Raw genomic sequence first — 27,982 nt, 5'->3', positions numbered from 1 at the left:
CAAGGAATGCTCCCTGAGTTCAGAGCCAGGAGCAAAGGTGAGTATTGCTAGGTGTAGGCCACAAACAAACAAAACACCTAGCAGGTAAAAATTTATTTAAAACTATAGTACCAATAATTACTCAACTATATAATTTTATATTGTGACTGTAGAATGTATATTGCATGTTTATGCTTATATAGGCTGGAGCAATAGCACAGTGGTAGGGTGTTTGCCTTGCGCGAAGCCAGCCCGGCTGAGCTGGGTTTGATTCCTCCATCCCTCTCAGAGAGCCCAGCAAGCTATCGAGAGTAATCTCACCTGCACAGCAAAGCCTGGCAAGCTACCCATGACGTATACAATATGTAAAACACAGTAACAACAAGTCTCATGATGGAGATGTTACTGGGCCCGCTCAAGCAAATCGATGAACAGCAGTAGGACAGCGCTACAGTGCTGCAGTACACATAACTATGTAACGTATATGATTTATAGTGCATATGTATGAGAAATAAGTGATTGCTTTGATACCAGGGGTAGGATGAAAGATTTGATATTATTCTCTTACTATAAGATGATAGACTACCTGTGAAGAGGCTTGATGCTACTTGACCTTTTTTTTTTTTTTTTTGGCTTTTGGATCACACCTGGCAATGCTCAGGGGTTTCTCCTGGCCCTGCACTCAGGAATTACTCCTGGTGGTGCTCAGGGGGACAATATGGAATGCCAAGGATCCAACCTGGGTTGGCTACATACAAAGCAAACACTGTACCCACTTTACTATTGCTGCAGCCCCTAATGCTATATGAAAGTGATGTTGGATTAATTCTAAATGTATGTTTTGAACTCCAGGTTAATTGCTAAAAAGTGAAAACAGAACTATAGCCAATATGCTAATAAAGGAGAGAAGATTGATTAGGGATTATGTATAGAGCTTCAACTCTAATGTCATATCTACAGATTGAGACTAGGACAAAAAAAAAAACCTAACTTAATAGACTACTTTGTAACCCAATGCAAATGCATTGATGGTATGGTTGAGTTCAACTATGGCTTCACTGCTTGTCTGCCTGTTCACATATGTCCGCTGTGGTAGAGAGGTCCATAAGTCTTCAACTATAGATTCATATATTTTGCCTTCCAATTCTATTAGCTTTGCCCCATGTAGTTTGATGATCTGTTTATATATATATATATATATATATATATATATATATATATATACATATATATGTGTGTGTGTGTGTGTGTTTTAAGTGGGCAAGAGCGTTAGCACAGTGGGTAGGGTGTTTGCCTTGCACATGGCCGACCTGGGTTTGACTCTTCCATCCTTTTTGGAGAGCCGTGCAAGCTACCGAGAGTATCCTGCCTGCACAGCAGAGCCTGGCAAGCTACCCATGATGTATTCGATATGCCAAAAACAGTAACAAGAAGTCTCACTATGGAGATGTTACTGTTGCCTGCTTGAGCAAATTGATGAACAATGGAAGGATAGTGCTACAGTGCTACATATATTAAATACCATTATATCTTCTTGGGTATTTAACCTTTTGTCATTATGCAATGCCTTTCTCTATCCCTGATATATTTCCTTGCTTTTGAAGTTTGATCTGTCTGAGCTTAATATAGTTCAGAAAATACAGTTCTGTGTGAACTTAATGAGTTCTGTCTCAATTGTCTGAACTTTGTTTTCTTTTGATTATTGTTAGCAAGGTATATTTTTCTCCATTTATTTTAAATTTGTCTTAATATTTAAAGTAGGGTTCTAATATAATGTTAAATGTCAGATACATTTCAAGAAAAATACCGTAAAACAAAACATACAAGAAAAAATGAAATAATTGCATTGTGTATCTGAAACTTACATGTGTTATGTTTTATTATATCTCAAATTTTTAAAAAATCAGATAGAAAGTGGATTACTTGTAAACAACCATAGTTGGTTTTTGCTTTTTTATCTATTATGAAAATTTCTGTTGATTGTATATTTATACCATTGATATTCTAAGTGATTATTGATATGAGTGCATCAATACTTATATTCATTACTATTTTGTATTTTTTTTGTAGTTTTCTACTTTTGTCTTCCACTTTTTATGCTTTTTGTAGTTTTAATTCAATATACATATTGGGTATAATATGTATCCAGTTGCTACAGTTTTCTTTATAACACAAGGTTTTCATAACAGTTTTAATTATAATAAAACTTATAAATGGATAACTGTTAGAATGTTGACTGGGAAAAGTAGCTAGAGTTTTGTCCTCCAAAGTATCATCATAAATATTTAGAAGTATTGTCTTTGTGATTGAAGAGTGGAAGGGAAAAGTACACACAATTATTTCAAGCCAACTAGGAATCACATATCAAGAATTATCTGTAGCATTGTAGCACTGTAGCACTGTCCTCCCATTGTTCATTGATTTGCTTGAGTGGGCACCAGTAAACGTCTCCATTGTGAGACTTGTTGTTACTGTTTTTGGCACGTCAAAGATGCCACAGGGAGCTTGCCAGGCTCTGCTGTGCAGGTGGGATACTCTCGGTAGCTTGCCGGGCTCTCCAAGAGGGACAGAGGAATCAAACCCGGGTCAGCTGCGTGCAAGGCAAACGCCCTACCTGCTGTGCTAACATTACATTATGTATATAGAAGTATTTATGTGTATAGATTATATTTTAATGGCTTAAATTCTATTTATTGTTTTGTTTTTAGGCTTCACCTGGTGATCCTTAAGACTCACTTTTGGCTCTGCACTCAGGAATTACTCCTGGTGGGGCTTGGGGTGCCATCTGTGGTGCCCCGAGTGTTGGTCAAGGCAAGGCAAGCCCCTACTTACTGGACTATTGCTCCTGCCCTGAAAAGGCCAAGTTTAAAGGGACAAAAATCTATTTCTTCTGTTGATTCTTTGCTTTTAAATTTAGAAATTGACATTAGCCTCAGGATGTGTCCACCATCATAGCATTCAGGAAGACTGTAAAAATTGACCCTGCTGTTTTCTAGTTTCTTTATAAGTAAAACGTGAGATAGGAATGAATGTTGAGAAAACTGTAGCTTCTGCCACTGTCTTCTTTCAAAGTTGCAATGTATCCTTTTAGCTGTTGCTGAAACTTTGAGATGTTATCACATTTGGGACCCCTCATGGCTTAGGTCACTTGGCTCTGTGATACACTGTCTTAAAAATGTTGAGAAAGCACAAATTCATTGGTACTTTTACATAATGTAATTTATTAATTCATGTATACCTAAAATTAGTGATTTATATATGCATGTAAGACTTGGTCATATTAGCACAATTATACTTAAAAACACTTGGGGGGCTGGAGCAATAGCACAGCGGGTAGGTGTTTGCCTTTCATGTAGCCAACCCAGGTTCAATCCCCGGCAACCTATATGATCCCCAGCATCCCATATGGTCCTGTGTGCAGAGCCAGGAGTAATCCCTGTGCATCACTGGGTGTGACCTAACAAGAAATAAAATCTTTGGTTCTCTTTTTGCTTCCAGGAGAAATTCCAAAATAACCAGCATTTTATTCATTGACCTTTGCAGTTGGCCCAGACGAGCCTTGACTACCTATTTTTGTCCCTTGTCTGTGGTTTTACTTTGTTCTAGCTTGAACAAACTTCTTTGTTTTCCCTCTGAACCTTTGCACGGATTGAATTGGTGCTAACTGTTCTCTCTGTGCCCCACTTACCGAAATATTTGTTCCCACTTTGATTCCACATCATATTCTCTGAGTGGCTTTGCCTCGGATCTGAGGCAGAGTAGATGAGCCCTTTGATACATCTTATTTTTCTATTGAATGTGGTGGCTTATGGGTTGAGTGATACCTTAGGGAATGAGTCTCATTCATCTTCTTATTTCTAGGGCCAAGAATTGAAGTTGACATTTGGAGGGAATTCAATATGTGCATACTGAATGAATAAATGAAAGAATGAAGGGAAATGGCAGAGAATTTACTGTAAGATCTTCGTTTAGATCAAATTTAAGGAAACAGGCTGCTGATACTGTTATTCTCCCTAGAACCAGACCTTGGTTAACATAGAGCAGACCTTTGTTAACACAGAACCAGACCTTCATTAATAGGCCAAGATCTTATTAAGATATATGTTTAGGGCTTAAAAAATAACTTGTATTTCAGAGGCTTGTAGAGGGTCTGTTTCCTGCTACTAATATGCTTTACTTTTTTTCTTGATTGACATAAAAGTTCGAGCTCGAGCGGGCCCAGTAACGTCTCCATTGGAGACTTTGTTGTTACTGTGTCTGGCATATCGAATACTCTTGGTCGCTTGCCGGGCTCTCTGAGAAGGGCGTAAAAGTAGTTTGAATGTGGGGCATTTCAAGAGGGTCCATGATGGTTACTAAGAGTTGTTTCTTGATACACAGATGTCTGCGGTTATAGTTCAGGGATTCTCCTGAGATCTCTTTTTTGTGTGTGAAGGTTTGTTAAGAGCTGGTTGGAAGTGTATACTCTGGTTGCTTTGATCTGGCTAGAGACACTGAGGGGAAGTTGAGGCCAGTGTAAGATGACTTAGATGTGTGAACAAATTGTGTATGATGATCTTGAATGTGTTGTGATATGCATGTAAGACAAATTTACGCTAGCTAGAAACATGCTTAGTACACTGTGATTGGGTGTCTCGGCACAGATGTATAGTACCATTGCATCACATCGTATCAAGGTTAAATAATATTGATCCCGATGACCTGTCCCTGCTTTTGCAGTGACGCCAGTTCAGCTTCCTGACTAAGTCTTGGTGTTCATCTACCATGTCTGCAGTTTTTTTTTATAGAGTATCAGTAACCAGGTAGTGTCATTTACTTAGGCTTTGATCCCCAGAAGAAAGAGCCTAACTGTAGTTTTAGGTATAGTTCTTACAGAAAAGGCCTATGGGGTAAGTGCCTGACTTTGAGCTGCTGACTAAGGTGTTGGTGCCTTCCGTTCGGCATTTGCTTGCAAAGGCACTCATATCAAAGATCACCCATTGCAAAAACATATTAATAGCTGAGTCTGCTTCCCTCCATCATTGTCCCAGTGTCCTCTGCCCCCTCCTATAACCTTCCTCTCGCCTCTCTGTGGGGAGCTTTCTGCTGAGACCAGTTCTCAGTGTCTGTTGTCATTGGATATTTGTTATTCCTCCAGTATGTTTCTTTATATCCCACACATGAGAGAGATCATTCTGTGTCTGTTCCTCTCCTTCTGCAGACTTCGTTCAGCACAGTCCTCTTTAGATCCATCCACAAGGCAGCAAATTGGACGACTTCATCTTCTCTTAAAGACGAGTAGTATCCCACTGTGTAGATGTACCATAGTTTCTTTATCCAGCCATCTGTTCTTGGGTACTTGGGCTGTTTCCAGATTTTGTTTATTGTGAATAGTGCTGCAGTTAACATATATTTTTAATATTATTTCTAAAATATATTCTCTTATATCTTAGATATTTCTGGGATATGTGTCTAATGCCCAACTATGAGTCAAAATATTCAGTGTCATAATTCATACATTATTTCTGTGTATGAATAAAAGTATGTCCTGATTATATCATAAGGTACCAATTTATATTTTCTGGAGTTCTCTGATGTTGGGAAAGATCATACAAACTATGTAAAGTTTTCTGCTACACTTTTAGATCCTGACCTGCGTAAGCAGGACTTAGTTGGTTGGTAGTTCACCTGCACATGTTTTGTTTCTTTTTGCTACAGGGTCTAAGTCACAGAACTGTCTGTGGAATTCTCTCATCGATGGACTCACAGGCAATGTCAAGGAGAAACCACGGCCAACAATTGTCAATGATCCTCGTCCACCAGAGGAAATTCTAGCTGATGAATTGCCTCAGCTGGATAGCCCAGAAGCCTTGGTGAAGACATCATTCAGGTTCGGTGGATTGCAACTGAGTTTGTTTCTTTTTTTTTGTTGTTGTTGGTGGAGTTATTTCAGTTTAATGAATCACTGTGACAAAAAACTACCTTATTTTTCTCCCCCTACTAAGTAAATTAGAATTGATGAAGTCGTATTGTAATACTGCTAGCTGGACTTTTGGCTGAGTTTTCTGAATCTAGTGAAGATCATATCAGTACTTAAGTCGCTGTTGGTATTTAACTGGTATTGGCATTTACATAGGAAGGCAACAGATTTACTGTTGTTAGCAATTTGAATTGGATTAATGAGTCTTTTGCCTTAGAGCAGGATGGCGCATAGATAAGTATACAGAGGACTTGCATGTGGTGGGAATTAATTCCGCTTTGTGCCTCTCAGCTCTGAGTCTCTTACTGGAGGAGGTTCTGACTAGGGGGAGATTTCAAGTTCTAAGTGAGGGGAGAATTGCCTGGAAAGCTTCCGTGCTTTCCCAGGTGGTTGTTTGTTCTCTTCCTGTTTCTCTATTAATCTTGCACTTTTCCTACAAAGACTCCTAGTTATTGAGTTTTGCTGTCACTTATTAAAACTTTGGCCTTTATCTTCTTTTTCGTACTAAAAAATCAGCCTGGTTATGGATGTGGTATACAAAAAAAACTTATTTTTTCCCTGATTGGATCTTTCAAATTCATGGGTGAAGTATATGGTAAGACTGGGAATAGAGATTAAGGTTTTGCTATCCTGCTGTCTTCCATTATCACTTTTATCTTAGTTTTATTTCTTTTCGTTTTCTTTCCATTATGAACTCCTATAGTCTTCACATGCCTGGCAGAGTATGTAAGCTTTGCTTTCCTCCTCCTCTAAACATTTCAGGTGGCTCCCAGGTTCCTGAAATATATTTGACAAATGTGCTCTATTTTGCATCCAGGTGACATGTGTAATTGCTTAGCAAAAGTCATTTCATTGTGTGAAGGTTTTTCAGTGAAGACTAAGAATTAGAAACAAGGTCTAAAAAGAAGCCATGAGTAGGGGTTTGAATTTCTTTACACAAAGTGTCTGATGCTGTGGTGAAACAAGAATTGGAAAGCAAAATGCCTTTATTTTTTCTGGGTTTGGTTACTCTGCTCAGCGGTTTTAAATCCAAGAAGACCCACTTGAATATAGCAGCGTGCATTCTGTGAATGTTTGGCTTCCTGTCAGTGGCTGGAAGGGGAGGATGTTGGTTTTCTTGGTCAGTGTGTTCTCTACTTGCTGTCTCTGTGGGGTGTCCCAATAAAGTTGTTTTACAGCTACGCCTTCCACCAGATTCATTGTTGCCTTCAGTGAACATGTGAAAAGTGGGGTGCTTTTTCTATGTTCATGCTGCACTGTTCACAATAGTCAAAAATTTGGAAAAAACCCGAGTGCCCGAGAACAGATGACTGGTTAAAGAAACTTTGGTACATCTACATAATGGAATACTACACAGCTGTTAGAAAAGATGGTAAAGGTAAAGGTAAAGGCCCTCCCGTTGATCGTCGATTTGCTCGAGCGGGCCCAGTAACGTCTCCATTGGAGACTTTGTTGTTACTGTGTCTGGCATATCGAATACTCTCGGTAGCTTGCTGGGCTCTCCGAAAGGGGCAGAGGAATCGAACTCGGGTCGGCCATGTTGGCCACTTGTAAGGCGAATGCCCTACCTGCTATGCTATCGCTCGAAATTTACATACAAGTGACACTACATGAAAAGTACCATGCTAAGTGAAATGAGTCAGAAAGAGAGGGACAGACATAGAAAGATTGCATTCATCTGGGGAATATAAAGTAAAAAAATAGGAGACTAGCATCCAAGAATAGTTGAGATAAGTACCAGTAGGATACTCCCTGGCTTGAAGGCCAGCTGCACATGCTAGGGGAAAAGGCAGCTCAGATAGAGAAGGGAGCACCAAATAAAGGGTGTTGGGGAGGATCCTCCCAGGATGGGCAATGCATGCTGAAACTAGACTATAGACCAAACATGATTGCCACTCAGTGCCTCTTTTGCAAACCTCAGCACCCAGAAGGAGAGAGAGGACAAAAGGGAATGCCCTGCCACAGAGGCGAGATGGGATGGGGTGGGGGGGTGAGGAGTGGGAGGGGTACTGGGATCATTGGTGGTGGAGAATGGGCACTTGTGGAGGGATGGGTACTTGATCATTATATTACTGGAACACAAACACAAAAACTTGTAAGTCTACAACTGTACCTCGTGGTGTTTCACTAACAAAAATTAAAAAAAAGAAAAGTGGGGTGCTTTAATGAAAGGAACAACTTGTCTGCCAAGTCCACCCATTGCCACCATCTCATTTCTTTTCACTTCTCTGGTATTCTGCAGTAGAGTACTGTACTATGGCCATGAACATTATTTGATCTTTGTGTTATGTGCAAATATCTTGTTTCCAAAAAGTAATTGAACCATATTTTTATTTATTTTAATTTTTGAGACATACTGGTGATGTTCAGGGATTACTCCTGGCTCTGCAATCAGTAGTTAGGCAGTGCTTGGATGACCATGTGGGATGCCAGGAATTGAACCCAGGTTGGCTGCATGCAAGGCAAACATCTTAACCCTTATACTATCCTGCCATCATCCACCATAATGTTTTAAAGGTCGGAACTTAAAGGTTATATCCTTGTAAGGCTTTTGTGCAGTAGAGAGAACAGCAGGTACTAATATACCATCATTCATGATTTAGAACTAATATTTCATGGTCATGGTTTCTTTAATACAATAGTATGTTATTCTGGTCTTTTTCCAAAGAATATGGTTGATTTGAAAAGTACTGTTTCTTGGCACATATGTCCAAATGCACTGTCATGAACTGAAGCATCATTTTTAGATGTGATATTTGTTGTGCCACATTATTCAAAGTGAAGAACCAATACACATCATAAGGATGTCCTTATAATGATGCAGCTTGTTTTTTCTGTGTGTTTCAGATTGCAAAGAAAAAATTGGTAATTGGATGTCTAAAAAATTGCATACTTTAATAATTAATTAGGTAGCATTAAAGTAAGGTATAGATGCCCCCCCAAAGTGCCCAAGACCTTCCACCACTGTCTCTATGTCACCTCTGGTCTGTCTTCATTCCCTACCACACCTCCCAATGCTTGATAATCTGAGTTTTGTAATCTAGGGCAAAGGTTTTTTTTTCTCTCACATTTTGACACAAACCTTATTCTCTTTCTCTCTGTACTACAGATGAATGATGCCATCTGATATTTGTCTTTCCTCCGACTTATTTTCTTTAGCAGAGTACCTTCCATTTGCTACAAATTGCATGATTTCAGCAGCTTTCTCTTACAGCTTCATACTACTCCACTGTGTGTATATACCACAATTTCTTTATTAGTTCACTTGTTCTTAGGCATTTGGATTGTCTCTAGTGACTATTGTACTAAGTGTGCGTGACTAGATTTTAAATAACACTGATGGTAGTGTACCACACATATATTACCCAGTTCTTACTTTACTCAAAGAGTGAAAAAAAAAACGGAAATTTTTCCACTCCCAAAATTGTGTCTCTGGGAAATCTAAGAGGAATGGTGTTTGCATTTTCGAAAATTCTTCATGCATCGATGATTGCATTCATGATTGCTGTTCTTAGTTCCAGCAAGTGACACAGGCTTTGTTCCCTCTTCTGAGTGTAAGATGTTGGGTTGTTTTCTCTGACTCTGAGGTTTCAAGCCTCTCAGCTAACCCTGTTGTATGCTTTTGTGTATGTGCATGCACACGTGTCCATTTGCACTGACACATATACAGGGGATCTCGTATGTGACTGTTAACATGCTGCCTTTCTCAATTCGAGGGATCTTGTTTGCTGAGAGGAGTACATGATTGCTATAAGTTAGTTTCATTTGTCCTCATTATTCCTCTATATGTGTATTAGTGCTGAGCGACACAGGTTAAGTGATGACTCCTTCTTTTTCTTTTGTTCACATTTGGAAGGCATCTGGAATCTACCTAAAAGTAAATTTCATTCTCTATTCCCAAAGATGAAAGGAAGTTTTTTATTTGTAAGTAGTAAGTATCCCTTCCTTCACCAAAGTTTCAAAAATCCCATTCAGAGTCCCTGTTATAATAATAATTGGATTCCAAACCTGAAGGTGATTTCTATTTTATTTTCTTGGGGTGGGGGCATTATTGTTCAGGATATCCTCTTGGATCTGCTCTCAGAGATCACTCCCGGTGGGCTTAGGGGACCATATGAGGTATCAGGGATCAAACCCGGGTGAGCCGCTTGCAAGGCAAGTGTCCTACCTGCTGTACCATGTCTCCGGCCCCTAATTTCTACTTTAGAGATAAAGAACCACTAGCCCATAAGCATGAGCCTTACAGTTCTGATTGAATTCAAATAGAAACTAATATGGGAAGTTGCCTATAGGTTGGTGGTCACCAAGGGCAGAAGCAAGGGGTTGCTTGGGTAGACTTCAAGTCCTTAGTCTTGATCAGATGCTGGGTATTATTTGTCATCTATGAACTCATATGAAAATCTTGCTTATGATGCACATAAATAATGTTCTTCTTCTAAGTGGGCTGCTCCCAAGTCAGTCTTGAAGACATGCTAGGGTTGCCATTGGTGTCCAGCACTCAGCTGGCCAGAATGCCAGAGGGTGAAGAAGAAAGTGAGAGTTTGCCATAGCGATTTTTTTATAGCCTCCAATCTTCACCCCACTCCACTCGTCTTTGCTTGGAGGGGCCCATGGGCATTCCTGGTGATCAGCTGATAGTGGTGAGCTGATAAATCAGTGGTTGGCCCTGCTGAGCTTCGGAGCATCAGAACCCCGCTCCACAGTGCTTTCAGAGTAGGGGTATGCAGTGATGGCATTAAATTCAGGGCCCTGCACATGCTATGCTTGTGCCCTACCACTGAAATTATCTCCCTAACCCCAAAGAACTAGAGTTTGGAGAATGAGGGGTGCTCCTTCCTGAGGGTTAGAAATTGATAGTTGAGATTTGTGGGATGTCACCTCTGATCTATGTGTTTGTTGAGCTCTCCCCTCTCAGCTTCCTGTTTGCTGGACAGTGATAATGAGGCAGAGGTTCCATGTCTTGTGGTAGCTGATTCAGCAGCCTTTGGAAAGAAATGCTGTTATTTGAGAAGTTTCCCAATACTTTATCTTGTTTCCAATTGCTGGAAAATAGGTGAAGATAAAGGTAAAGGCCCTCCCGTTGATCATCGATTTGCTTGAGCGGGCCCAGTAACGTCTCCATTGGAGACTTTGTTGTTACTGTGTCTGGCATATCGAATACATCACGGGGAGCAGGTTTTTTCTTATTATACTATAGATTTCAATCTTTTCTCCCCATGAAAGAAACCTTTTAAGATATCCAGGTAGGATCGTTGAATTTCTGTGAGTGGCTATACTGGCATTGACTCTCAATTTTATTACCACTAAGTGCAAATTGTTTTCTGTCACTGAAATTCTCTTAACTGCCATCTTTGAGGGGTGGATGAGGTTGGGTTTAGGAGTCAACAGTGGTTTGAAAACTCGAGTGCCTGACAGCCACCTGCTACGATTTAATTTTGGATTTACCTCAGGGCTGGGCAGGTCCTAGCATGAGTCTTTCTATCTTCCGATGGATTCTATCTTCCGATGGACTAGGATCTACTAGATGGAATCTAATATCCCTTTGAACGCTTAAAATATTTTGGCTGTGTTAAACTGAGCAGGATTTTTGTTGCAATCTGGCCTCAGATTTTTCATTTTTGAGAAAGAGAGATAAAGAGTCCCACTTGCCAGGGTTTGGGAGGACTACAGGAGAGAATAGACACAAATGAGAACAGAGGGCTGGCCATGGAGTGTGCACGGGAAATCAAATTTATCTCTCTGCTCCGGCCCCACCGGAGACTTCGTGTGCCTTTGAGTGTGAACACGGAGTAAATTGGATCTGAAATGGGTTTTGTGGTTCTGAGTGCAAAGTTGTGGGCCCTGAGAGCTCACTAAGCCTCTGGCAGGCTTTCAAACCTGAGACTTTTGAAGAGAGGAAAGTGGAACCGCAACCAAGTGAAAAGATGTCAGAGCCTGGAAAGTGGATATTCTTGGTAGCTTCATACCCGATTGCCTATGCTCCTTGTTCTTCAGAACCTTCCCCTCGGAACCTGTTGTTCTCTGTAGGGTTTCTTCAGGAGAAATGTACACTGACTCAGACAAGCACGTACTCAGATAAGCTCTGGCAGGAATCTCAGTACCGCCACTAGAGGACCCAAGAGAACAAGAAAGAGTTGGCTGCTGAGTGAGTGCCTTGCTCTCCTCAGTCTCTAGGGAGCATGTTTGCAAAGATGAGATCCAGCCCACATTGCACCCAAGGTCAAGGAAACCAGCGTTTATTGAGCATCTGCTAGGCCCAGGAACTGCAGGATCATTTACATAGGTAGATGCTCCCAAACCCTGGCCAGGTATTATTTAATTTTTAATTGAATTTTAACTGATTGTTTTCTTTTGGTATGGTTTCTGGGTCACACTCAGCAGTGCTCAGAGCTTACTCCTTGTGGTGCTTGGAGGACTATATGCAGTGCCAGGGAACATAGCTGGGTCAGCTGTGTGCAAGGCAAGCACCTTACCTGCTATTCTATTTCTCTGACTTCTTTAACTGATTTGCATTTAACTGATTTTGGGGGTCCTCGGTAGGACTTGCAGAGACCTCTCCTGAGGATATTAAGATGATATCTGAATGATTCAGATGCTATTGAATCTTTGTACCTGCAAGTCATGCTCTCCACCCGTTTTGAGCTACTGCCCTAGGAAGGTCAATTTTACTGTCCCAATTGTACAAGTTAAGAGATTCCAACAGATCATGTTTCTTATCTAAATCACCCTGCAAGGGCCGCAGTGATGGTATAGTAGTAGGGTGCTTGCCTTGCACACAGCCGGCTTTGGCTCAATCCTTGGCACCCTATATAGTCCCCTGAGCTTGCTACAAGTGATCTCTGAGTGCATAGCCAGTTGTAGCCCCCAAACAAACAAACAAACAAACAACACCCTGTAGCTGTCAGATCTGGAGATTTCAGTTTGCCCCACCTGACTCTAATCCTAGTAGACAAGTTCATAACCTGCTATTGCCACTACATCATCTTGACTTTTGTGCTTTGAGTTTGTTATTGGTGCAGTCATATAATGTGCTTGGGTCCACTAGGGGTCAGTTGGTCCCCTGTGAGTCCTCAGGATGTTCCAAGCTGGGGGTGGGGGATTTCACGGGTAAAAATCAATAAATAGGGAGCCATGCCATGAGACAAGAGGGCAGTTGATAGAACAAGGGGCCGCAGGAAGGAAGTAAGGTTGGAAGGGGGACACAGTAGGGGACATATTGAAAAACACTGCATTAGGTAATGTAGTTTGACATTTTCTCTATGATATTGACCCTGTTCCCTTTCACTCATCCAGGTGTATGCTTTTAATATTCCATCTCAAACTTCATATCTGAATGAATTCCTTGAGCATCCTTTTTCGTGCGGCTCTGATACAGTAGGGGGATGGGTTGCAGCCTCTGGGCCTGAGTTCTAATAAGCTCCAGGTGATGTGAACTTCACTCTGAGCAGGGAGATGTGGGCTTTGATTGCCACAGGAAGGAGTGCAAATGTGGCTTAGGCAGGAATTTTTATCCTTAGTTTCCTCATTTTCCGATTTGGTAGCAGTCAATCGTCACCTCTGGCATTGGGGGGGCTGTTGTTGGGAATCAATGGGCTAGTGTTTGGCACTGCCCCTCATTCCTTTCCCAAGCTTGCAGAACCCTTCCTAGGGGCAGATGAATTTTTCGTACCCCACCCCTTTTGTTACTGTGTGCTGAGATGAGCCTCCAGTCTGGGAAATAAACCTTGCAAGTGAGGCTGACCACAGGACTAGCATCTTTGGACAGTGGTAGAAATTCTGAGGTTCATCAGTGCATTTGGTCATTTTGGGACATAGATCGAGTTGCCAGGTTTTCATCATTTTGCATTTGGAAGAATAGTCTGCTCACTCCCCAAGGAATCACTGGGGGTTTGATGAGCTTCTTTCCCCATGTAGAATGGACTTATTTGGGCTTTGGCAAAGTCTTTCTAGATTCTATACATAGCTTACTAAGAATATGTTCCAGAGAGCAGAAAGTAATGCATTGAGCCAAAACCCTTGGCTATGGATGAGATTATGGCCTTGTCAGATCCCATTTAATGGATTGCGTTTTCCATGCAGAATTAAATTGTTGAACTCATCCTCATTTTGGTTTTCGGCAGTCATTTTTCCACCAGAGGCTGCTGCCAAGAAGCCAGTTTCTGACTTGATTACTTTCAGGAAATGTGCAATCTGGCTGATGATATGGCGTGGTGTGGGGTGGCATCCCCTGCAGCTTCAGACCCCACCCCGGCATGAGTCATGGGTTAAAATTCCCCATTAGCTCATGGGGCAGTCTGGTCACACCTCTTTCTATATGGAGGGTGTTGGTCCCCTACCGAGCCAGAGCTTCAGGGACACCAACTTTCCTGACTTAGTGCTGCCTCCTTGGAGTTGACATTCCCTCCTTTAGTCCTTGCTGATCATACCAGTTGACTCTTCCTCAGCTTTGCTCTGGTAAAAATGCAAGAATGTGTTCTGAGTTTTTTTTTCTGCTCAGAGGAGTTCCCATTTCAGTGTTCACTTCTCCTGAGAGAAATATTTAGGCCACCCCTTGTCAGTACATTTGTTTTTCAGTTGGGGTATGTGTCACACCTGGTGGTGCTTGGGGACCATGTGGTGTTGGGGATTAACCCAGACTCTTGCACATGTCAGTCCTGTACTCTACACTTGAGCAACAGTATAAACCCTATCAGTTTTTATAGATGTTGTTTTCAGTGTTGGACACCGCTAAAGTCTGTCTTGCAGATAACATTCCTCTCCATTCTTCCTGGTCCTTCCGTTGGTCTTTTGGGAAAACATTGTTTATCTCCATGGCATCCACGTGAAAATGCCTCTTACACCTTAGACCATGAGTTGTGTTCTTAACTCATTCCTCCAGCTTCTCTGAGAAGAAACTTGTTGGTGAGGTGGCTGGGGCTCTGATTTCAAGGTTACTTTCAGTCACAGACTCTGTGCACCAGATATGCTAAGGGCCAGTCATTTCTGTGAGATGTGCGACGCCTTTTTAAGAAAAAATTATTGAATCACTATGAGATAGTTACAAGCTTTTATGTTTGGGTTACAATAACACAATGATCAAACACCCATCCCTCCATCAGTGCACATTCCCCACCACCAATATCCTTGGTATACCCCCTCTTTTTCACCCTTTGCCCGCCTCCATGGCAGACATGAGTTCCCATAATTGCTCTCTACTTTTGGGCTTTATGGTTTGCAATACAGGCCCTAAGAGGTTATCATGTTTGGTCCTATCTACTTTCAGCATACATCTCCCATCCCAACCAGTTCCTCTAGCCATCATTTTCTTAGTGATCCCTTTTCTATTCCAGCTGCCTTTGATTTGGGATGACTTTGATGTTGATTTTTGCTGGAGGTCCTGCTGATGTCCTTAGTGAACCTTCTCTGGAAGATTTACACAGTGGTCAAAGGAGCTTTACATAAAGTAACAAAATAGAAGACTAACACCCAAGAACAGCCGAGATAAATACCAGGAGGTTTACTCCATGGCTTGGAGGCCAGCTGCACACGCTAGGGCAAAAGGCAGCTCATATAGAGAAGGGAGCACCAAATAAAGGGCGTTGGGAGGATCCTCCCAGGATCGGAGATGCATGCTGAAAGTAGACAATAGACCAAACATGATTGCCACTCAGTGCCTCTTTTGCGAACCACAGCACCCAAAAGGAGAGGGAGAACAAAAGGGAATGCCCTGCCACAGGGGCAGGGTGGGATAGAGAGGATGGGGGGTGGGAGGGATACTGGGATCCGTGGTGGTGGGAAATGGGCACTGGTGGAGGGATGGGTATTTGATCATTGTGTAATTGAAACCCAAGCACAAAAATTTGTAAGTCTACAACTGTACCTCCATGGTGTTTCAGTAATAAAAATTAAAAAAACAAAAACGAAAACAAAACAAAGTTGCTTTGATCCCACCTCCTCCTTTCCATCTCGTCGCATGAGTTCTAGCTCTCCCCACCATCTCACTTCTGTCCCATTTTCTCTCACAGATGTTCCCCCTGAGGAGTTTCTTGTGTTTCTGATCTTCTGTTGCCTCCTGCTTCCAGAGGACGTAGGAGGCTCACAGGCTCCCACCATGCTGTGACCAGTTTCCGGCTCTGTGCTGTGGTCACAGCTCACGCCCACTGGCCTCATCTAGTGATAGAGAGAACACAGGCAGCTGCAATTTCCTTTAGTGTCTCAAAATTTATTACCTATAAGAGAGTTTGTGGAAACATTCACTGTCACTGTCATCCTGTTGTTCATCAGTTTACTCGAGCGGCACCAGTAACATCTCCATTTATCCCAGTCCTGAGATTTTTGCAGCCTCTCCTTATTTGTCTTTCCCAATGCTGCCATATTGGAGGCTCTTTCAGGGTCAGGGGAATGAGACCTGTTATTATTACTGTTTTTGGCATATTGAATACGCCACGGGTAGCTTGCCAGGCTCTGCTGTGCAGGCGGGGTACTCTTGGTGGCTTGCCGGGCTCTTCAAAAGGGAACAACTGGAAACATTAAATCTGTCTAAATAAACTGCATCAGGGAGGGGGTCATTTTAATTTGACTATTTTCATGTCTGAGGGACGTGCCCAGCAAGGTTGAGGGCCGCACTGACAGTTCAGTTTTTTTGACATTTTGGTTCCTAGTCAGTGGACATGTCTCCCAGGCTAATTCCCTTCAAGAGCACATTTGGCTTCAAACCAGACATTCTGGGAAGCCAGGTTTTGCTCAGAGGAATGCAGCTCATCTGAGGTGTCCTCGGACTTCTGGGATATACCTAACAGGGTAACTTCTGACAGCGTCTTGTACAGAGTCTAAATAATTCACTGTAGAATTGTAGCAAGGAGCGCCCCCTACTGTCAGGAGGGGACAAGGGTCAGGAATAGTCTTGCCGTTTCCACCGATATCTTTGTGTGGGGCCCGTGGAGCAACCTCTCAAACTTTCTGATTTGGAACAGGAATTTCACCCCTAGGCCACATGGAAATGTGAATTTATCTCTAACGGCAGGCAGGCTTCCTTTGTGTACCCTTCCTTCAGTGCTTTGGACCCCTTGGTGTCTGATAATTCTCTTGGCTCTGCATTAGGTGGTCCCAGCATTCAGCTCTTGGCTGCTAAGTCTTCGTTGACCAACTTCCTCAATCCCAACGCCAGGTGACTTCTGAAGTTTAGCTTGGAGAGTTGGTGAGAATCTGGGATCTGTCCAAATCCCGTGGAGCTAAAGGCCAACTTGGGAAAGCTAAAACTCAGTTTTCCTCTATCTAATTCTTTTGATGTGGATCCTTGAGTTTATTGGTATATGTTCTGATCTTACAGGGATCTCCCATTTTCTCTAAATTCCTTAAAGTGAAAGATTATGGGTCTTGTTTTCCACTTTTATTTATCTCACCACATCTGTTTTTGGGGTCAGGGAGGGTACCTGTTGGTCCTCAGTGCCTGGAGGTCATGCAGTGCTAGGGATTGAACTTGAGGCCTCTTGCTTATCAGGCATAGGTTCTAGCCACTGGATTATCTCCTTTGCCCCATTTACTTTTATATTTTATCCCCTTTCTCCACAGTTCCAGACCTTAATTTTTAATGAGGTTAAAAAGACAGATTGGCTTACTGATAAGAGACCCCACGCTTGGAAATATCTCAAAAGTTCCATATGTTATTTCTTATAAACTTTTGGCAATCAGTGTCAACTGCATTCCCCCCCCCCCCCCAGTCAAGTTAAGATATCCCAAAATGAAAATAAAGCAAAGCCCTTTAAAACGGAGCCCCATGCTATTGCATTTCTGCAAAATCCTTTATTGGTGCTTGGTCCCTGTCCGCTGCAGTGGTCGTGTTACTAACCTCACACTAATTTGATCTCATGTATTGCTCTGTAGAAATTTTAGTTCCTCCTGCATACAGCATTATTAGGTCAAGGTTTCTGCTCTTGCTAGCAGCAAAGGAGCAATAGAATCTTCCCAAAATCAGATACTGTCTCTCCTTTCAAGGGTTCGGCTCACTTGGTAGACACATCCCGCATCCACCAAGCACTCAGGCACCCACAAAGGGCCAACTGAACTAGCACCTTCCCAGCTGCTGTGGTGGACCTCCCATCTGTGAGTGAAGTGTATTGACACTTGGTGTCATCAGAAACATGCCACCCTGGATCATGGTGGACACAAAGCTGTAAGGGACTCGAAAGAAACCTGGTGAGCCAGAGGTAGGAGGAAGGAAGATGGGGTCACGTATTTACAGAGCCTCTTGGTTTGCACCTACAGCATGTGAAAGGGAGATGTTGGAAAGGTACAGTTGAGGCTGAGTCTAAGAAGCGCCTTGCTATTACCTTGAGAAGGAGATTCGGTATTTCACAAGAAGAGACATTTGCTCTCGGAAATCTGTGGGTAAGCAGAGAGAAAACTGCATGTTTTCCCACTGAGATAGAGAATTAAGAATTACATTTCATGCCTCAGTTCCTTACACTTAGCTCATCAAAACAGAGGCTTCTGTTTGTTTGCCTGTGGCGGAGATAAGAGTCTTGGAGCTGGAAAGGGCCTCAGAGTTTGGGTATCCCTGGTGCCTGGACCAAGCACACGGACAATTGGCGGGGTGAGGGTAGCGGGGGAAAGGGGAACTTGTGAGAATACGTTGCCCCACATGGATTCAAACAGAGACTTATTTATTTTCTATTATTGTTAAATGTGGTAGTAGCTAATTGTTACTGAACAGACAACGTCATAGAGATTAACCTAGCTGGTCTTCATTGGCTACTGTGAAAGGCAGCTAGAATGAATGAGTTACTTCCAGACCCTGGGGGTCAGTTTAGTTGGATTTTATTTGAATAATCTTGAAGAAGTGATAGCTTTGGATCAGATAACGGGATTCAAATATGTTGAGGCAGACTTAATACAAACTGCCTATGATAAATGTCTCTCTGCATATCATCTGTCATTGTTTCTTTTCAAACCTTATGACCCTGAATTATAACATCATGATCTGTCACCGATTGTAGCTGTTCAGGATGAGACAGTTTTCTTACATGGAAAATTTAGTATAAATTACCAAGAAGAAGACTGGTTTAAAAATATTACCTAACATACAAGTTTTACCAAATGTTTCATAAAAAAAAATTTGGGGGTTGCAGAATCATGTATTTAGTTGTACTTCTCTTTGGTCTCCTTTAATTGGGAACATCTTTTCCACTTTTCTTTCATGACATGACCATTTTGAAGCAGGTCACGTGTCTTGTTTTGCAGACACCTTGCTTTGTGATTTGATTCTGGTTGTGCATGCTGACAGGAAGACCACGTGAGAAATGTTGTTGGCTCCTTGCCCTCAGCTTTAAGAATGAGACTTCTTTGCTCTCCCATTTCTGGGCTTGTTAATTTTGATCATGTGTCCAATCCCCCTACTCCCTTACTCCCTCCTTATTTGTCTCCATGATGTCCTCTTTGAAAGAAGGTTCTGATAGTTTTAGGCCTCAGACTGAGAGTTTACTGCTCCCCATTATCTTTTTCCCTCTCTGTCTAGATTCTACCTAGCATTGGTATGGATTCTGAATTCTTTTTCATTATATGTTTTATAAGCTGCTATATCTTTATTCTCCCCAGAATCCAGAAGTCTCTTTTTGAAGGACAGTCTCTAAGGGCAAGCAGAGGGGATGTCTAGGGAGTTTTTCCATCTAAAATGCTTTGATCTTAATGGTTAGAAATAAGCTTTGATTAAGAAAATGGAGAACTGGATCGGAGAGATAGTGTAGTGGGTAGGGTGCTGGCCTTACAAGCCGTCCACCCTGGTTCGATCCCTGGCACCCCATGTGGTCTCCTGAGCACATCAGGAATCATTATTTCTTTGAGCACTGTGGCTGTGACCCCCAGCAAAACAATAACAGAAAAGTAAAGACGTCTTTGATTATGCTTTGTACAGAAGGCCCGATCACCACTACTTTTTCTGTACCCCAAGTGTCCACTTTGCTTTGGTATGTCCTGCTTCTCTAGGGCACCAATTTTCTAATGACCATAAGGCCATAGTTCCCAGATGCAGACTTTGCTTCTTTCTCCTTATAGTACTTATTTGGAATGGGCATCTAGAGTTTTGGAATGATCAGAGAATGAACTCTCCCACCCCGTGAGATGCCATATGTCCTTGCCATTTTATATAGCTCAAGTGTCACCAACTGTCCCTTATGTTGTCTTTCTCCAAAAGCCAATTCAACAGAATGAAGGCAAATTGCATGTTTTCTTTGGGGAATGTGATATGTGGAAGTTTCCAGAAGCTTGCTAGGCTCTGACTATTTTTACTTAGTGTGTCAGTGGCTGACATGTTTTCACCACCTCCTGGAGAAGCTGACTTTGAGACATTGTCTTGGTTTCTTAGTCACCAGTTCTCCTTTCTTCATCTTTTTCAAAATATAATTTTGTCATGAAAATAATACTCTAAGCATTTGATAAATGGTAAAAGGAGAAAAGGAAAAAAAATTTCTGAGTGTAATCCTGCTATCTTTTGGCATCCTCCTGAGGTCGTAATTTTTTTTTAACTGAATATTTTATCTTGAGCATTTTTCCTCTATTGCCACATTGTGTGTGTGTGGGGGGGGGGGGCGTTGGGAAGGAGGGAGGGAGAGAGAAATATTGCATATTTATGTTAAACTTTTCTTCACTTTACAGAAAAGTTAGAATAAAAATCCTCGTGCATCTTGATAGTACCCTTTAGGTGGGGCTTGCTCCCAGCTCTTTGCTCAGGAGTTACTCCTTACTAGGCTTGGGGAACCACATGTGGTGCCGGGGATCAAATGTGGACCAGCTATTGCAAGGAAGCACTGTAGCACTGTCCTCCCATTGTTCATCAATTTGCTCGAGTGGGCACCAGTAGCATCTCCATTGTGAGACTTGTTACTGTGTTTGGCATATTGAATACGTAACGGGTAGTTTGCCAGGCTTTGCCATGCGGGCGAGATACTCCCTGTAGCTTACTGGGCTCTTCGAGAGGGATGGAGAAATCAAACGCAGGTCGACCGCATGCAAGGCAAACGCCCTACCTGCTATCCTATCGCTCCAGCCTTCAAGGAAAGAGATAGTATAAATTTTGTTACAATATCTCTCTGGCCCCAAATATTGCCATATTTTAAACTCTATCCTAACTAGATGATTGATAACTAGAAGTGGAAACACGGGTTTGAAAGGCACTAAATTTAATTTGTAAAAAAAAAACACATCACAAGAGGATCTCAGAGGAGCGCTTTCGATGGGACATCTTCCTGCAGTTAGCTTTGAATAGACTGTATTTTTTTTAAGATAACCTGCCCTTTCTTTAAACCTATAGAGTTTCTATACTGATGGTTTCTTTCCTTTTTTTTGTTGTTTTTGGTGGTGAGGATGGTGGTGGTATGTGTGTGTGTGTGGGGGGGGAGGGAGGGTGAGGACGGCTACACCCATAAATGCCTAATTTCTGGGTACATACTCAGAAATGACTCCTGGTGTTGCACTGGAGACGGAATGTGGTAACCAGAATTGAGCCAGGTTAGTGTTTTAACCTTGTACTCTTTTGGGCCCAGTTTCTTTGTTGTTGCTGACATATTGTCTGATGGGATAACATAGTTACTTTTCTTTCTGTTCCTACTGTCTTTATCGCCCTTATAATAGAGGAGTAAAATTCAGAAAAGAAAAAAATGAATTGTATAAAGACACACAGCTAAGAAACAGCAGAGACATGGCTTAAACCTGTGTTCTTCCGACCTTAGAACTACTTCACTCACTCCTTTCCTGGAAATACAAGTACAGTGAATGGAGTCAGTCATGTTCCAGTGTGAGTAGCTGGGTCTGAAGAGAGAAGAAAATATTCCCAAGAAGGGCTTAGGAAAGTTCTTGCCTTCACAGGACTTAGAGAAATGTGAAAGCAAAAAGGAATTACTGAATGGCAGAGAAACATTTGTTATAATATACCTTTATGTAATTGGTATTAAAAAGTACAATTAGAATAGCTAGAATAGAAATTGGGCTGGAGCAGTAGCACAGTGGGAAGGGCATTTGCCTTGCAAGCGGCCAACCTGGCCAACCCCATTTCGATTCCTCCGCCCCTCTCGAAGAACTCTGCAAGCTATCGAGAGTATCTTGCCCTCATGGGAAAGCCTGGTAAGCTCCCTGTGATGTATTCGATATGCCAAACACAGTAACAACAAGTCTCACAATGGAGACGTTACTGGGCCCACTCGAGCAAATCGATGAACAACGGGAGGACAGTGCTACAGTGCTACAGAATAGAAATTAACAGAGAACATTTTTATAAAAACCTTTATTAAGATATAGTTGATATAGATCAGCTGTATCCAAAGAGATACAGTTGATGTTTGTTTGTAATTGTGAAACTACCACTATAATCTAAATATTGAACATACTCATTACTCTGAAATCTGTTTTTGCTCTGTTTGTGAGGGTAGAGTTTGGGCTACACCCAGCTCAGAAATTAGTGCCAGCTCTCAGCTTAAAGATCACTCCTGATGGTCATTGGGGGTCCAAATGCAGTCCTGGGGATCAAATGGGCTGGCCACATGCATCTTTTAATCTTCTATTATTTTTCTGGTCCATCCTCTTGCTCTTTTGTAACTCCTTCTTCTTACTATATTATACCAGTTCACCCCCAGACAACTGCTGATTTTCTGATTTTATTTTTTCACTGTAAATAGTTTGCGTCTTTATATTATAGGTAACTGGGACCATATGGCATATCACACACACACACACACACACACACAGAGGAATGTGACCTTTTAAACTTAGTTTATCTATTTTAATGGTCATCCATGCTACTGCATATGACAATAAAGCATTCCTTCTTATTGCTGAGCAGTACTTTATTATGTAGCTCTGCCATTATTTATTTATTCAGCTTTTGATGCATATTGGCACTTGTCAATCTCTGGAGTATAAATATTCCCTCCCACTTGGCCAATTTTTAATTATCAATATGATGACAAAAGTAAGGGGTTGGAAGAGAAATGAAATAGAGTCTGCTCCATATGTCCTGGGAAATTTGTCTTTGACGATAAATAGGGGAGAGAATTAGAGCTTCTCCTGGGAACATTTGGTTAGTAGAGTACTCCCCCCCCCCCCTCCGCCTTCCTCTCTCCTCCTTCTCCTCCTCCCCCTTCCATTCTCTTCTCTCCTCCTCCTCCTTCTTGCTCCTTCTCCTCCTTTCTGCATATGAGGATGGCACTAATATCCATTTATAATTAGGTAATTTTTACAAGTTTTGAGAAACATCATTGTGTTTACAGAGCCCATTTAGCTAGAAAGATTTATTGCTTAGAGATAACTATGATTATAGGTAGGAGTGAGTATTGATTTTAGGATTTTATGCTTTATGACCAAAAGAATGAAAGAATTATATGAATCATTTTGTGGGGACAAGAGCTTCTTAAAAACTCTTTATATTTCTTAGAGTATGTTTCTTATATTAATTTTACTTTTTATATCATGTGGAATGCAAAAAAGCTACTTTCAAACTTAGTAGAAAAATGCAGGAAGAAAAAAATGAGCTTTTTTTAAAAAAAATTTTACTGAATCATCGTGAGATAGTTACAAGCCTTCATGTTTGGGTTACAATCACACAATGATCAAACACCCATCCCTCCACCAGTGCACATCCCCCACCACCAATATCCCCGGTGTACCCCCCCTCCCTTCCCCACCCTCCCCCTGTCCCCATGGCAGACATGATTTCCCATAATCTCTCTCTACTTTTGGGCATTATGGTTTGCAATACAGACCCTGAGAATTTATCATGTTTGGTCCTTTATCTACTTTCTGCACACATCTCCCATCCCGAACGATTCCTCCAGCCATCTTTTTTCTTAGTGATTCCTTCTCTATTCCAGCTGCCTTCTCCCCTATGCTTATGATGCAGGTTTCCAGCTATGGAACAATCTATCTGTCCCGTGTATCTACTATCCTTAGGTGTCAGCCTCAGGTTATGTTGTTTTATACTCCAAAAATGAGGGCAGCCCTTCTATGTCTGTCCCTCTCTTTCTGACTCATTTCACTTAGCGTGATACTCACCATGTCTATCTATTGATAAGCAAAGTTCATGACTTCATCTCTCCTGACAGCTGCTTAATATTCCATTGTGTAGATGTAGCGAAGTTTCTTTAACCAGTCATCTGTTCTAGGGCACTTGGGTGGTTTCCAGATTTTGGCTATTGTGAACAGTGCTGCAATGAACATATAGGTACAGATGTCATTTCTACCGCGCTTTTTTTGCATCCTTGGGATATATTCCCAGAAGTGGTATTGTGGGATCATATGGAAGCTCAATTTCTAGTTTTTGACGGACTGTCTATATTGTTTTCCAGAAAGGCTAGACTAGTCGGCATTCCTGCCAACAGTGAAAGAGTGTCCCTTTCCCCCCACATCCACGCCAGCACCGGTTGCTTTTGTTCTTCTGAATGTGTGTCAGTCTCTGTGGTGTAAGATGATATTTCATTGTTGTTTTGATTTGCATCTCCCCGATGGCTAGTGATGTGGAGCATTTTTTCATGTGCCTTTTGGCCATTTGTATTTCTTTTTTGAGGAGTAAACTTCTGTTCATTTCTTCTCCCCATTTTTGATGAGGTTGGAGGTTTTTTTCTCGTACAATTCTACTAGTGTCTTGTATAAAAACTGAGCTATTTTCTACCTCATCCTTCAACATTTTATAATTTTCTATTCTGTGAATAATAATTCATACATTTGGGGTAATAATTTACATTAAGCATTATACCTTTCCTTCTTTATGATCCCAAAATGCTCCTTCCCTTTTTTATTTGTATTTTTTCCTCTTTTGTAAAAAAATTTATTGAATCACCATGAGATACAAAATTGTTCATGATTGAGTTTCAGTAATACAATGTTGGAGCACCCAGCCCTTTATTAATGTCCACTCTTTTCCACCAATGTCCTCAGGTTCCTTCCCTCCCCCTTGCCTGCCTTATGGCAGCCACCTTTTCTTTTTTCTTTTTGAAATCACTTCCCACTATCATTATTGTGGTCCTTTCTCTGAACTAACCACCCTACTCCCATTGTAAGGCTTTTTGCTGTCTCCAACTGCTCCTCTCTGATCTCTTTATTCATCACCAAGTAGGTACGGTGCTCCGTCCACAGTTTCCACGTCCACTGTACAGGGGAGGTTCAATCAGTAGTGTGGTCAACATGCAGTGTCAAGCAGTGGGTGACTTGGATAAGAATGATTTTCTACAACTTGGGGAATTGGGTCAGGCTTGATGAGGGCAACTCCGTAAGCTTCACTCATCTGTAATAGGTCTTTGTTGAGTCCCATCTTCTGCCATGTAACAGGTGTGAGGTATAAAACAGAAGGAAACACACTATGGCTACTGTCATCGAATTTACAGCTTATGTACATGGCAGGGAGCTAAGGACTTTATGAGGCCTGAACTCAAGAAGACCTTCCAGGTCAACCATGTTTGTCCTAACAAAACATCAGATAAGGCACTGGACCAAATGTTGAGATTTTTCTGTCCTAAGAAATGTGGATTCTGGTGTCCTGGGTGTTTGCCTGGGCAGTTCTGAAACTCACAAGGCATTTAGTGGCAAATTGAATGGTTCTTTGACTTCACTGTCCTGTGTTGATTAAAGTAAAAAGAAAAAACAGAGGAATTTTGAGATTTCTGTCCTCTGCACCTCTCTGCAGACTTCAGACTTCAGGTTTTCTTCTTTGGGTTAATGTGGGTTAATCCTGCTGAGGATCAGGACCTCATGAATGACTTTAGTGGCATGGGACAGTCTGAAAACAGGGCTTTTGGTCATATTCTCATGAGCTCCAAAACTTTGGTGCATTGGAAAGGGCATCAAATAGAGTCAGACATCCTGGACTTTTCTCCTAATATGGCTTTAAAAAGTTTTTAACTTCTGAGTGCCTCAACTTTTTTGTCTAGATGACACACACACACACACACACACACACACACACACACACACACAATCTTGTCCTACATATTGAACTATTGTGAAGTTAAAAGAGATGATTATGCACAAAACTTCTTAGGAAATGGCCCAGTACCATGAAGTACAATGTTGCTAATATTTCCATGATTATGCACAAAAGTTCTTGGGAAATGGCCCAGTACCATGAAGTACAATGTTGCTAATATTTCCATGGAAGATTGCAAGGATGGGGGTAGTGTTCAGGGAAGGGGGTACAGGATAGGCAGGACTGACAAAGGATGGAGAAGTCATGTATCCCAAGGTCTGTTTTCCAGACTCTTTTGGTTTCCCATTCCCTTTTCAAAAAAAATATTATTCAGAGACCCTTGGAAATCTACCATCAAAGGAGACCTCCCAGTTATATCAAGTCTGCTACTGCTTTGCCCCCTGATTATTCCAATGTCCCCACAGGGATGGCATTGGGAACTTCTGAACTGGAGGATTAGAAACCTCTGCCACTGCCTCAGAGTCTTTGATTCACCCAACTTATCCTGGGGTAAAAATCAGTTGCCAGGAAAAGGAAGGATAAAATCTCATATACATGATGTACACGGTAAAGAACAGAACCTCATACTTAAAAGAGTCAGTAAACCTTCTTAACAAATGAGTACGATAGAGAAATCTGTGTATTCCTCATAAATATTTTAGTCTAAATCTCGACCTTGCCTGGGAAGACATCTTGTTTTCAAGATGTGACTTGAATGGGACTTTCATGTGTGACCGTGCAAGCTGCAGAACTCCTCCAAGAATTAGTTCCCTCACCTAGAGAACAGAAAGGCTCATAGTTGTGCTTCATGGCTGTTATGAGGAATAAAATCACTGTGTGAGGCTCATACAGGGTGTCACCCCTGTGGGTACTTGCAAAAAAATGATGCCCTAACCTTTATTCAGGGCTTCACTTTTCCCCCTAGATGTTTAAATATATTAACTAATTTAATTCACACAATACTCTTTTCGGATAGATACTATGATGATTACAGATGGGAAAGTTGAAATACATTTAGATACCTTGTTCAAGATCACTGAGCTCACCAGTTTTGTGGGTTTTGTTGATTTTTTTTGTCGTTTGCTTTTTATTTGGGTCACTCTTATAGTGCTCAGACTACTCCCAGGATAGTGGCAAGGGAGAGTGGTGGGGGTTATTTCACCAGTGCTTGTATCAGTGCTAGAGGAGGAACCTGGATCTGTCAAATGCAAAGTATGTATTCATTCCCTTTGATCATCTCCGGAGCTGGGCTTTGAACCCCTGCAGTGTGCTCTAAAATCCAAGTCTTCAGTCACTCAACTAGGCTTAACCCTTCATTTGAATTTGAATGGTTCCACCTGTCCAAGGACTCATCATTGGCAAGGTGTGAGATTGTGTCATCTTGGCAAGGCTTCTTCTTCAGTGTAGTCCCTGCTCAGTTCTATTTAGGAGAGAGTCTACTTCACAACCCAAGCCAGAGGGGAAGCTGGAAGAAATGGGGAGCTGTCTTTGTCAGCCCCAGCTTGCCAGAGGGAGGTTTCCGATTCTAGGCTCTTTATCACTGAGGCTCAATGTGGCACACTCTCTTAAAATAATGTGAATGTTTCCCAGAGGTGGGTGGCGATTTTCTGAGTGTGCAAGGCATCTCTGCATGGATGTGATCCAGTGGGAGGCAGGTCTGCTGGGACCCAGCCAGAGTATTTTGGGACTATAAACAGCTCTGCTTTGACAGTTGAATTTTATCTGTTGCCTGAACTAGTTCAGCAGAGCTGTGTGACCTTAAGTGTTGAGTTAGTGTTGTTAGAATAGTTGCCACATCCTTCCAAAGGGTGATGATAGTTTCTGACTTACCAAGAAGCTTAGATCAAGAACTCAGAGAAAAGGATGATTTCCTTATTTATGAGTGTAGTTGCATTTTTTAGACAGAAAAAGAAACATTTCCCCACCCCCACCCCAATTTTGACTTTGAGGCCACACCTGGAAGTGGTCAGGGCTTCCTTCTGACTTTGCACTCAGGGATCATTCTTGGCAAGCCTGGGATGCCATAGGATGCTGGGGATTGAACCCAGGTCAGCTGTGTTCAAGGCAAGTGCCTTACCCGCTGTGCTCTCTCTTTGGTCCCCTGTTCATTCTGTTCAAATTGT

General features: G+C 41.8%; 1 protein-coding gene across 5 annotated transcripts in view; it reads left to right on the top strand.

Annotated features, from left to right (window-relative positions):
- Positions 1-27,982, top strand: part of PDE1C (phosphodiesterase 1C) — a 661,768-nt gene that overhangs the window by 249,240 nt on the left and 384,546 nt on the right. For all 5 annotated transcript variants that reach the window (XM_056117979.1, XM_056117980.1, XM_056117974.1 and 2 more), the window contains one exon: positions 5,677-5,848. In XM_056117979.1, the coding sequence (XP_055973954.1) occupies positions 5,677-5,848 (172 nt within the window). The remainder of the gene's footprint in view (positions 1-5,676; positions 5,849-27,982) is intronic.

Source organism: Sorex fumeus, unplaced genomic scaffold, assembly GCF_029834395.1.
Source record: "Sorex fumeus unplaced genomic scaffold, SorFum_2.1 ptg000037l, whole genome shotgun sequence".
In the NCBI taxonomy this organism is placed as follows: Eukaryota; Metazoa; Chordata; class Mammalia; order Eulipotyphla; family Soricidae; genus Sorex; species Sorex fumeus.
This window is presented reverse-complemented; position numbering and strand designations above follow the sequence as displayed.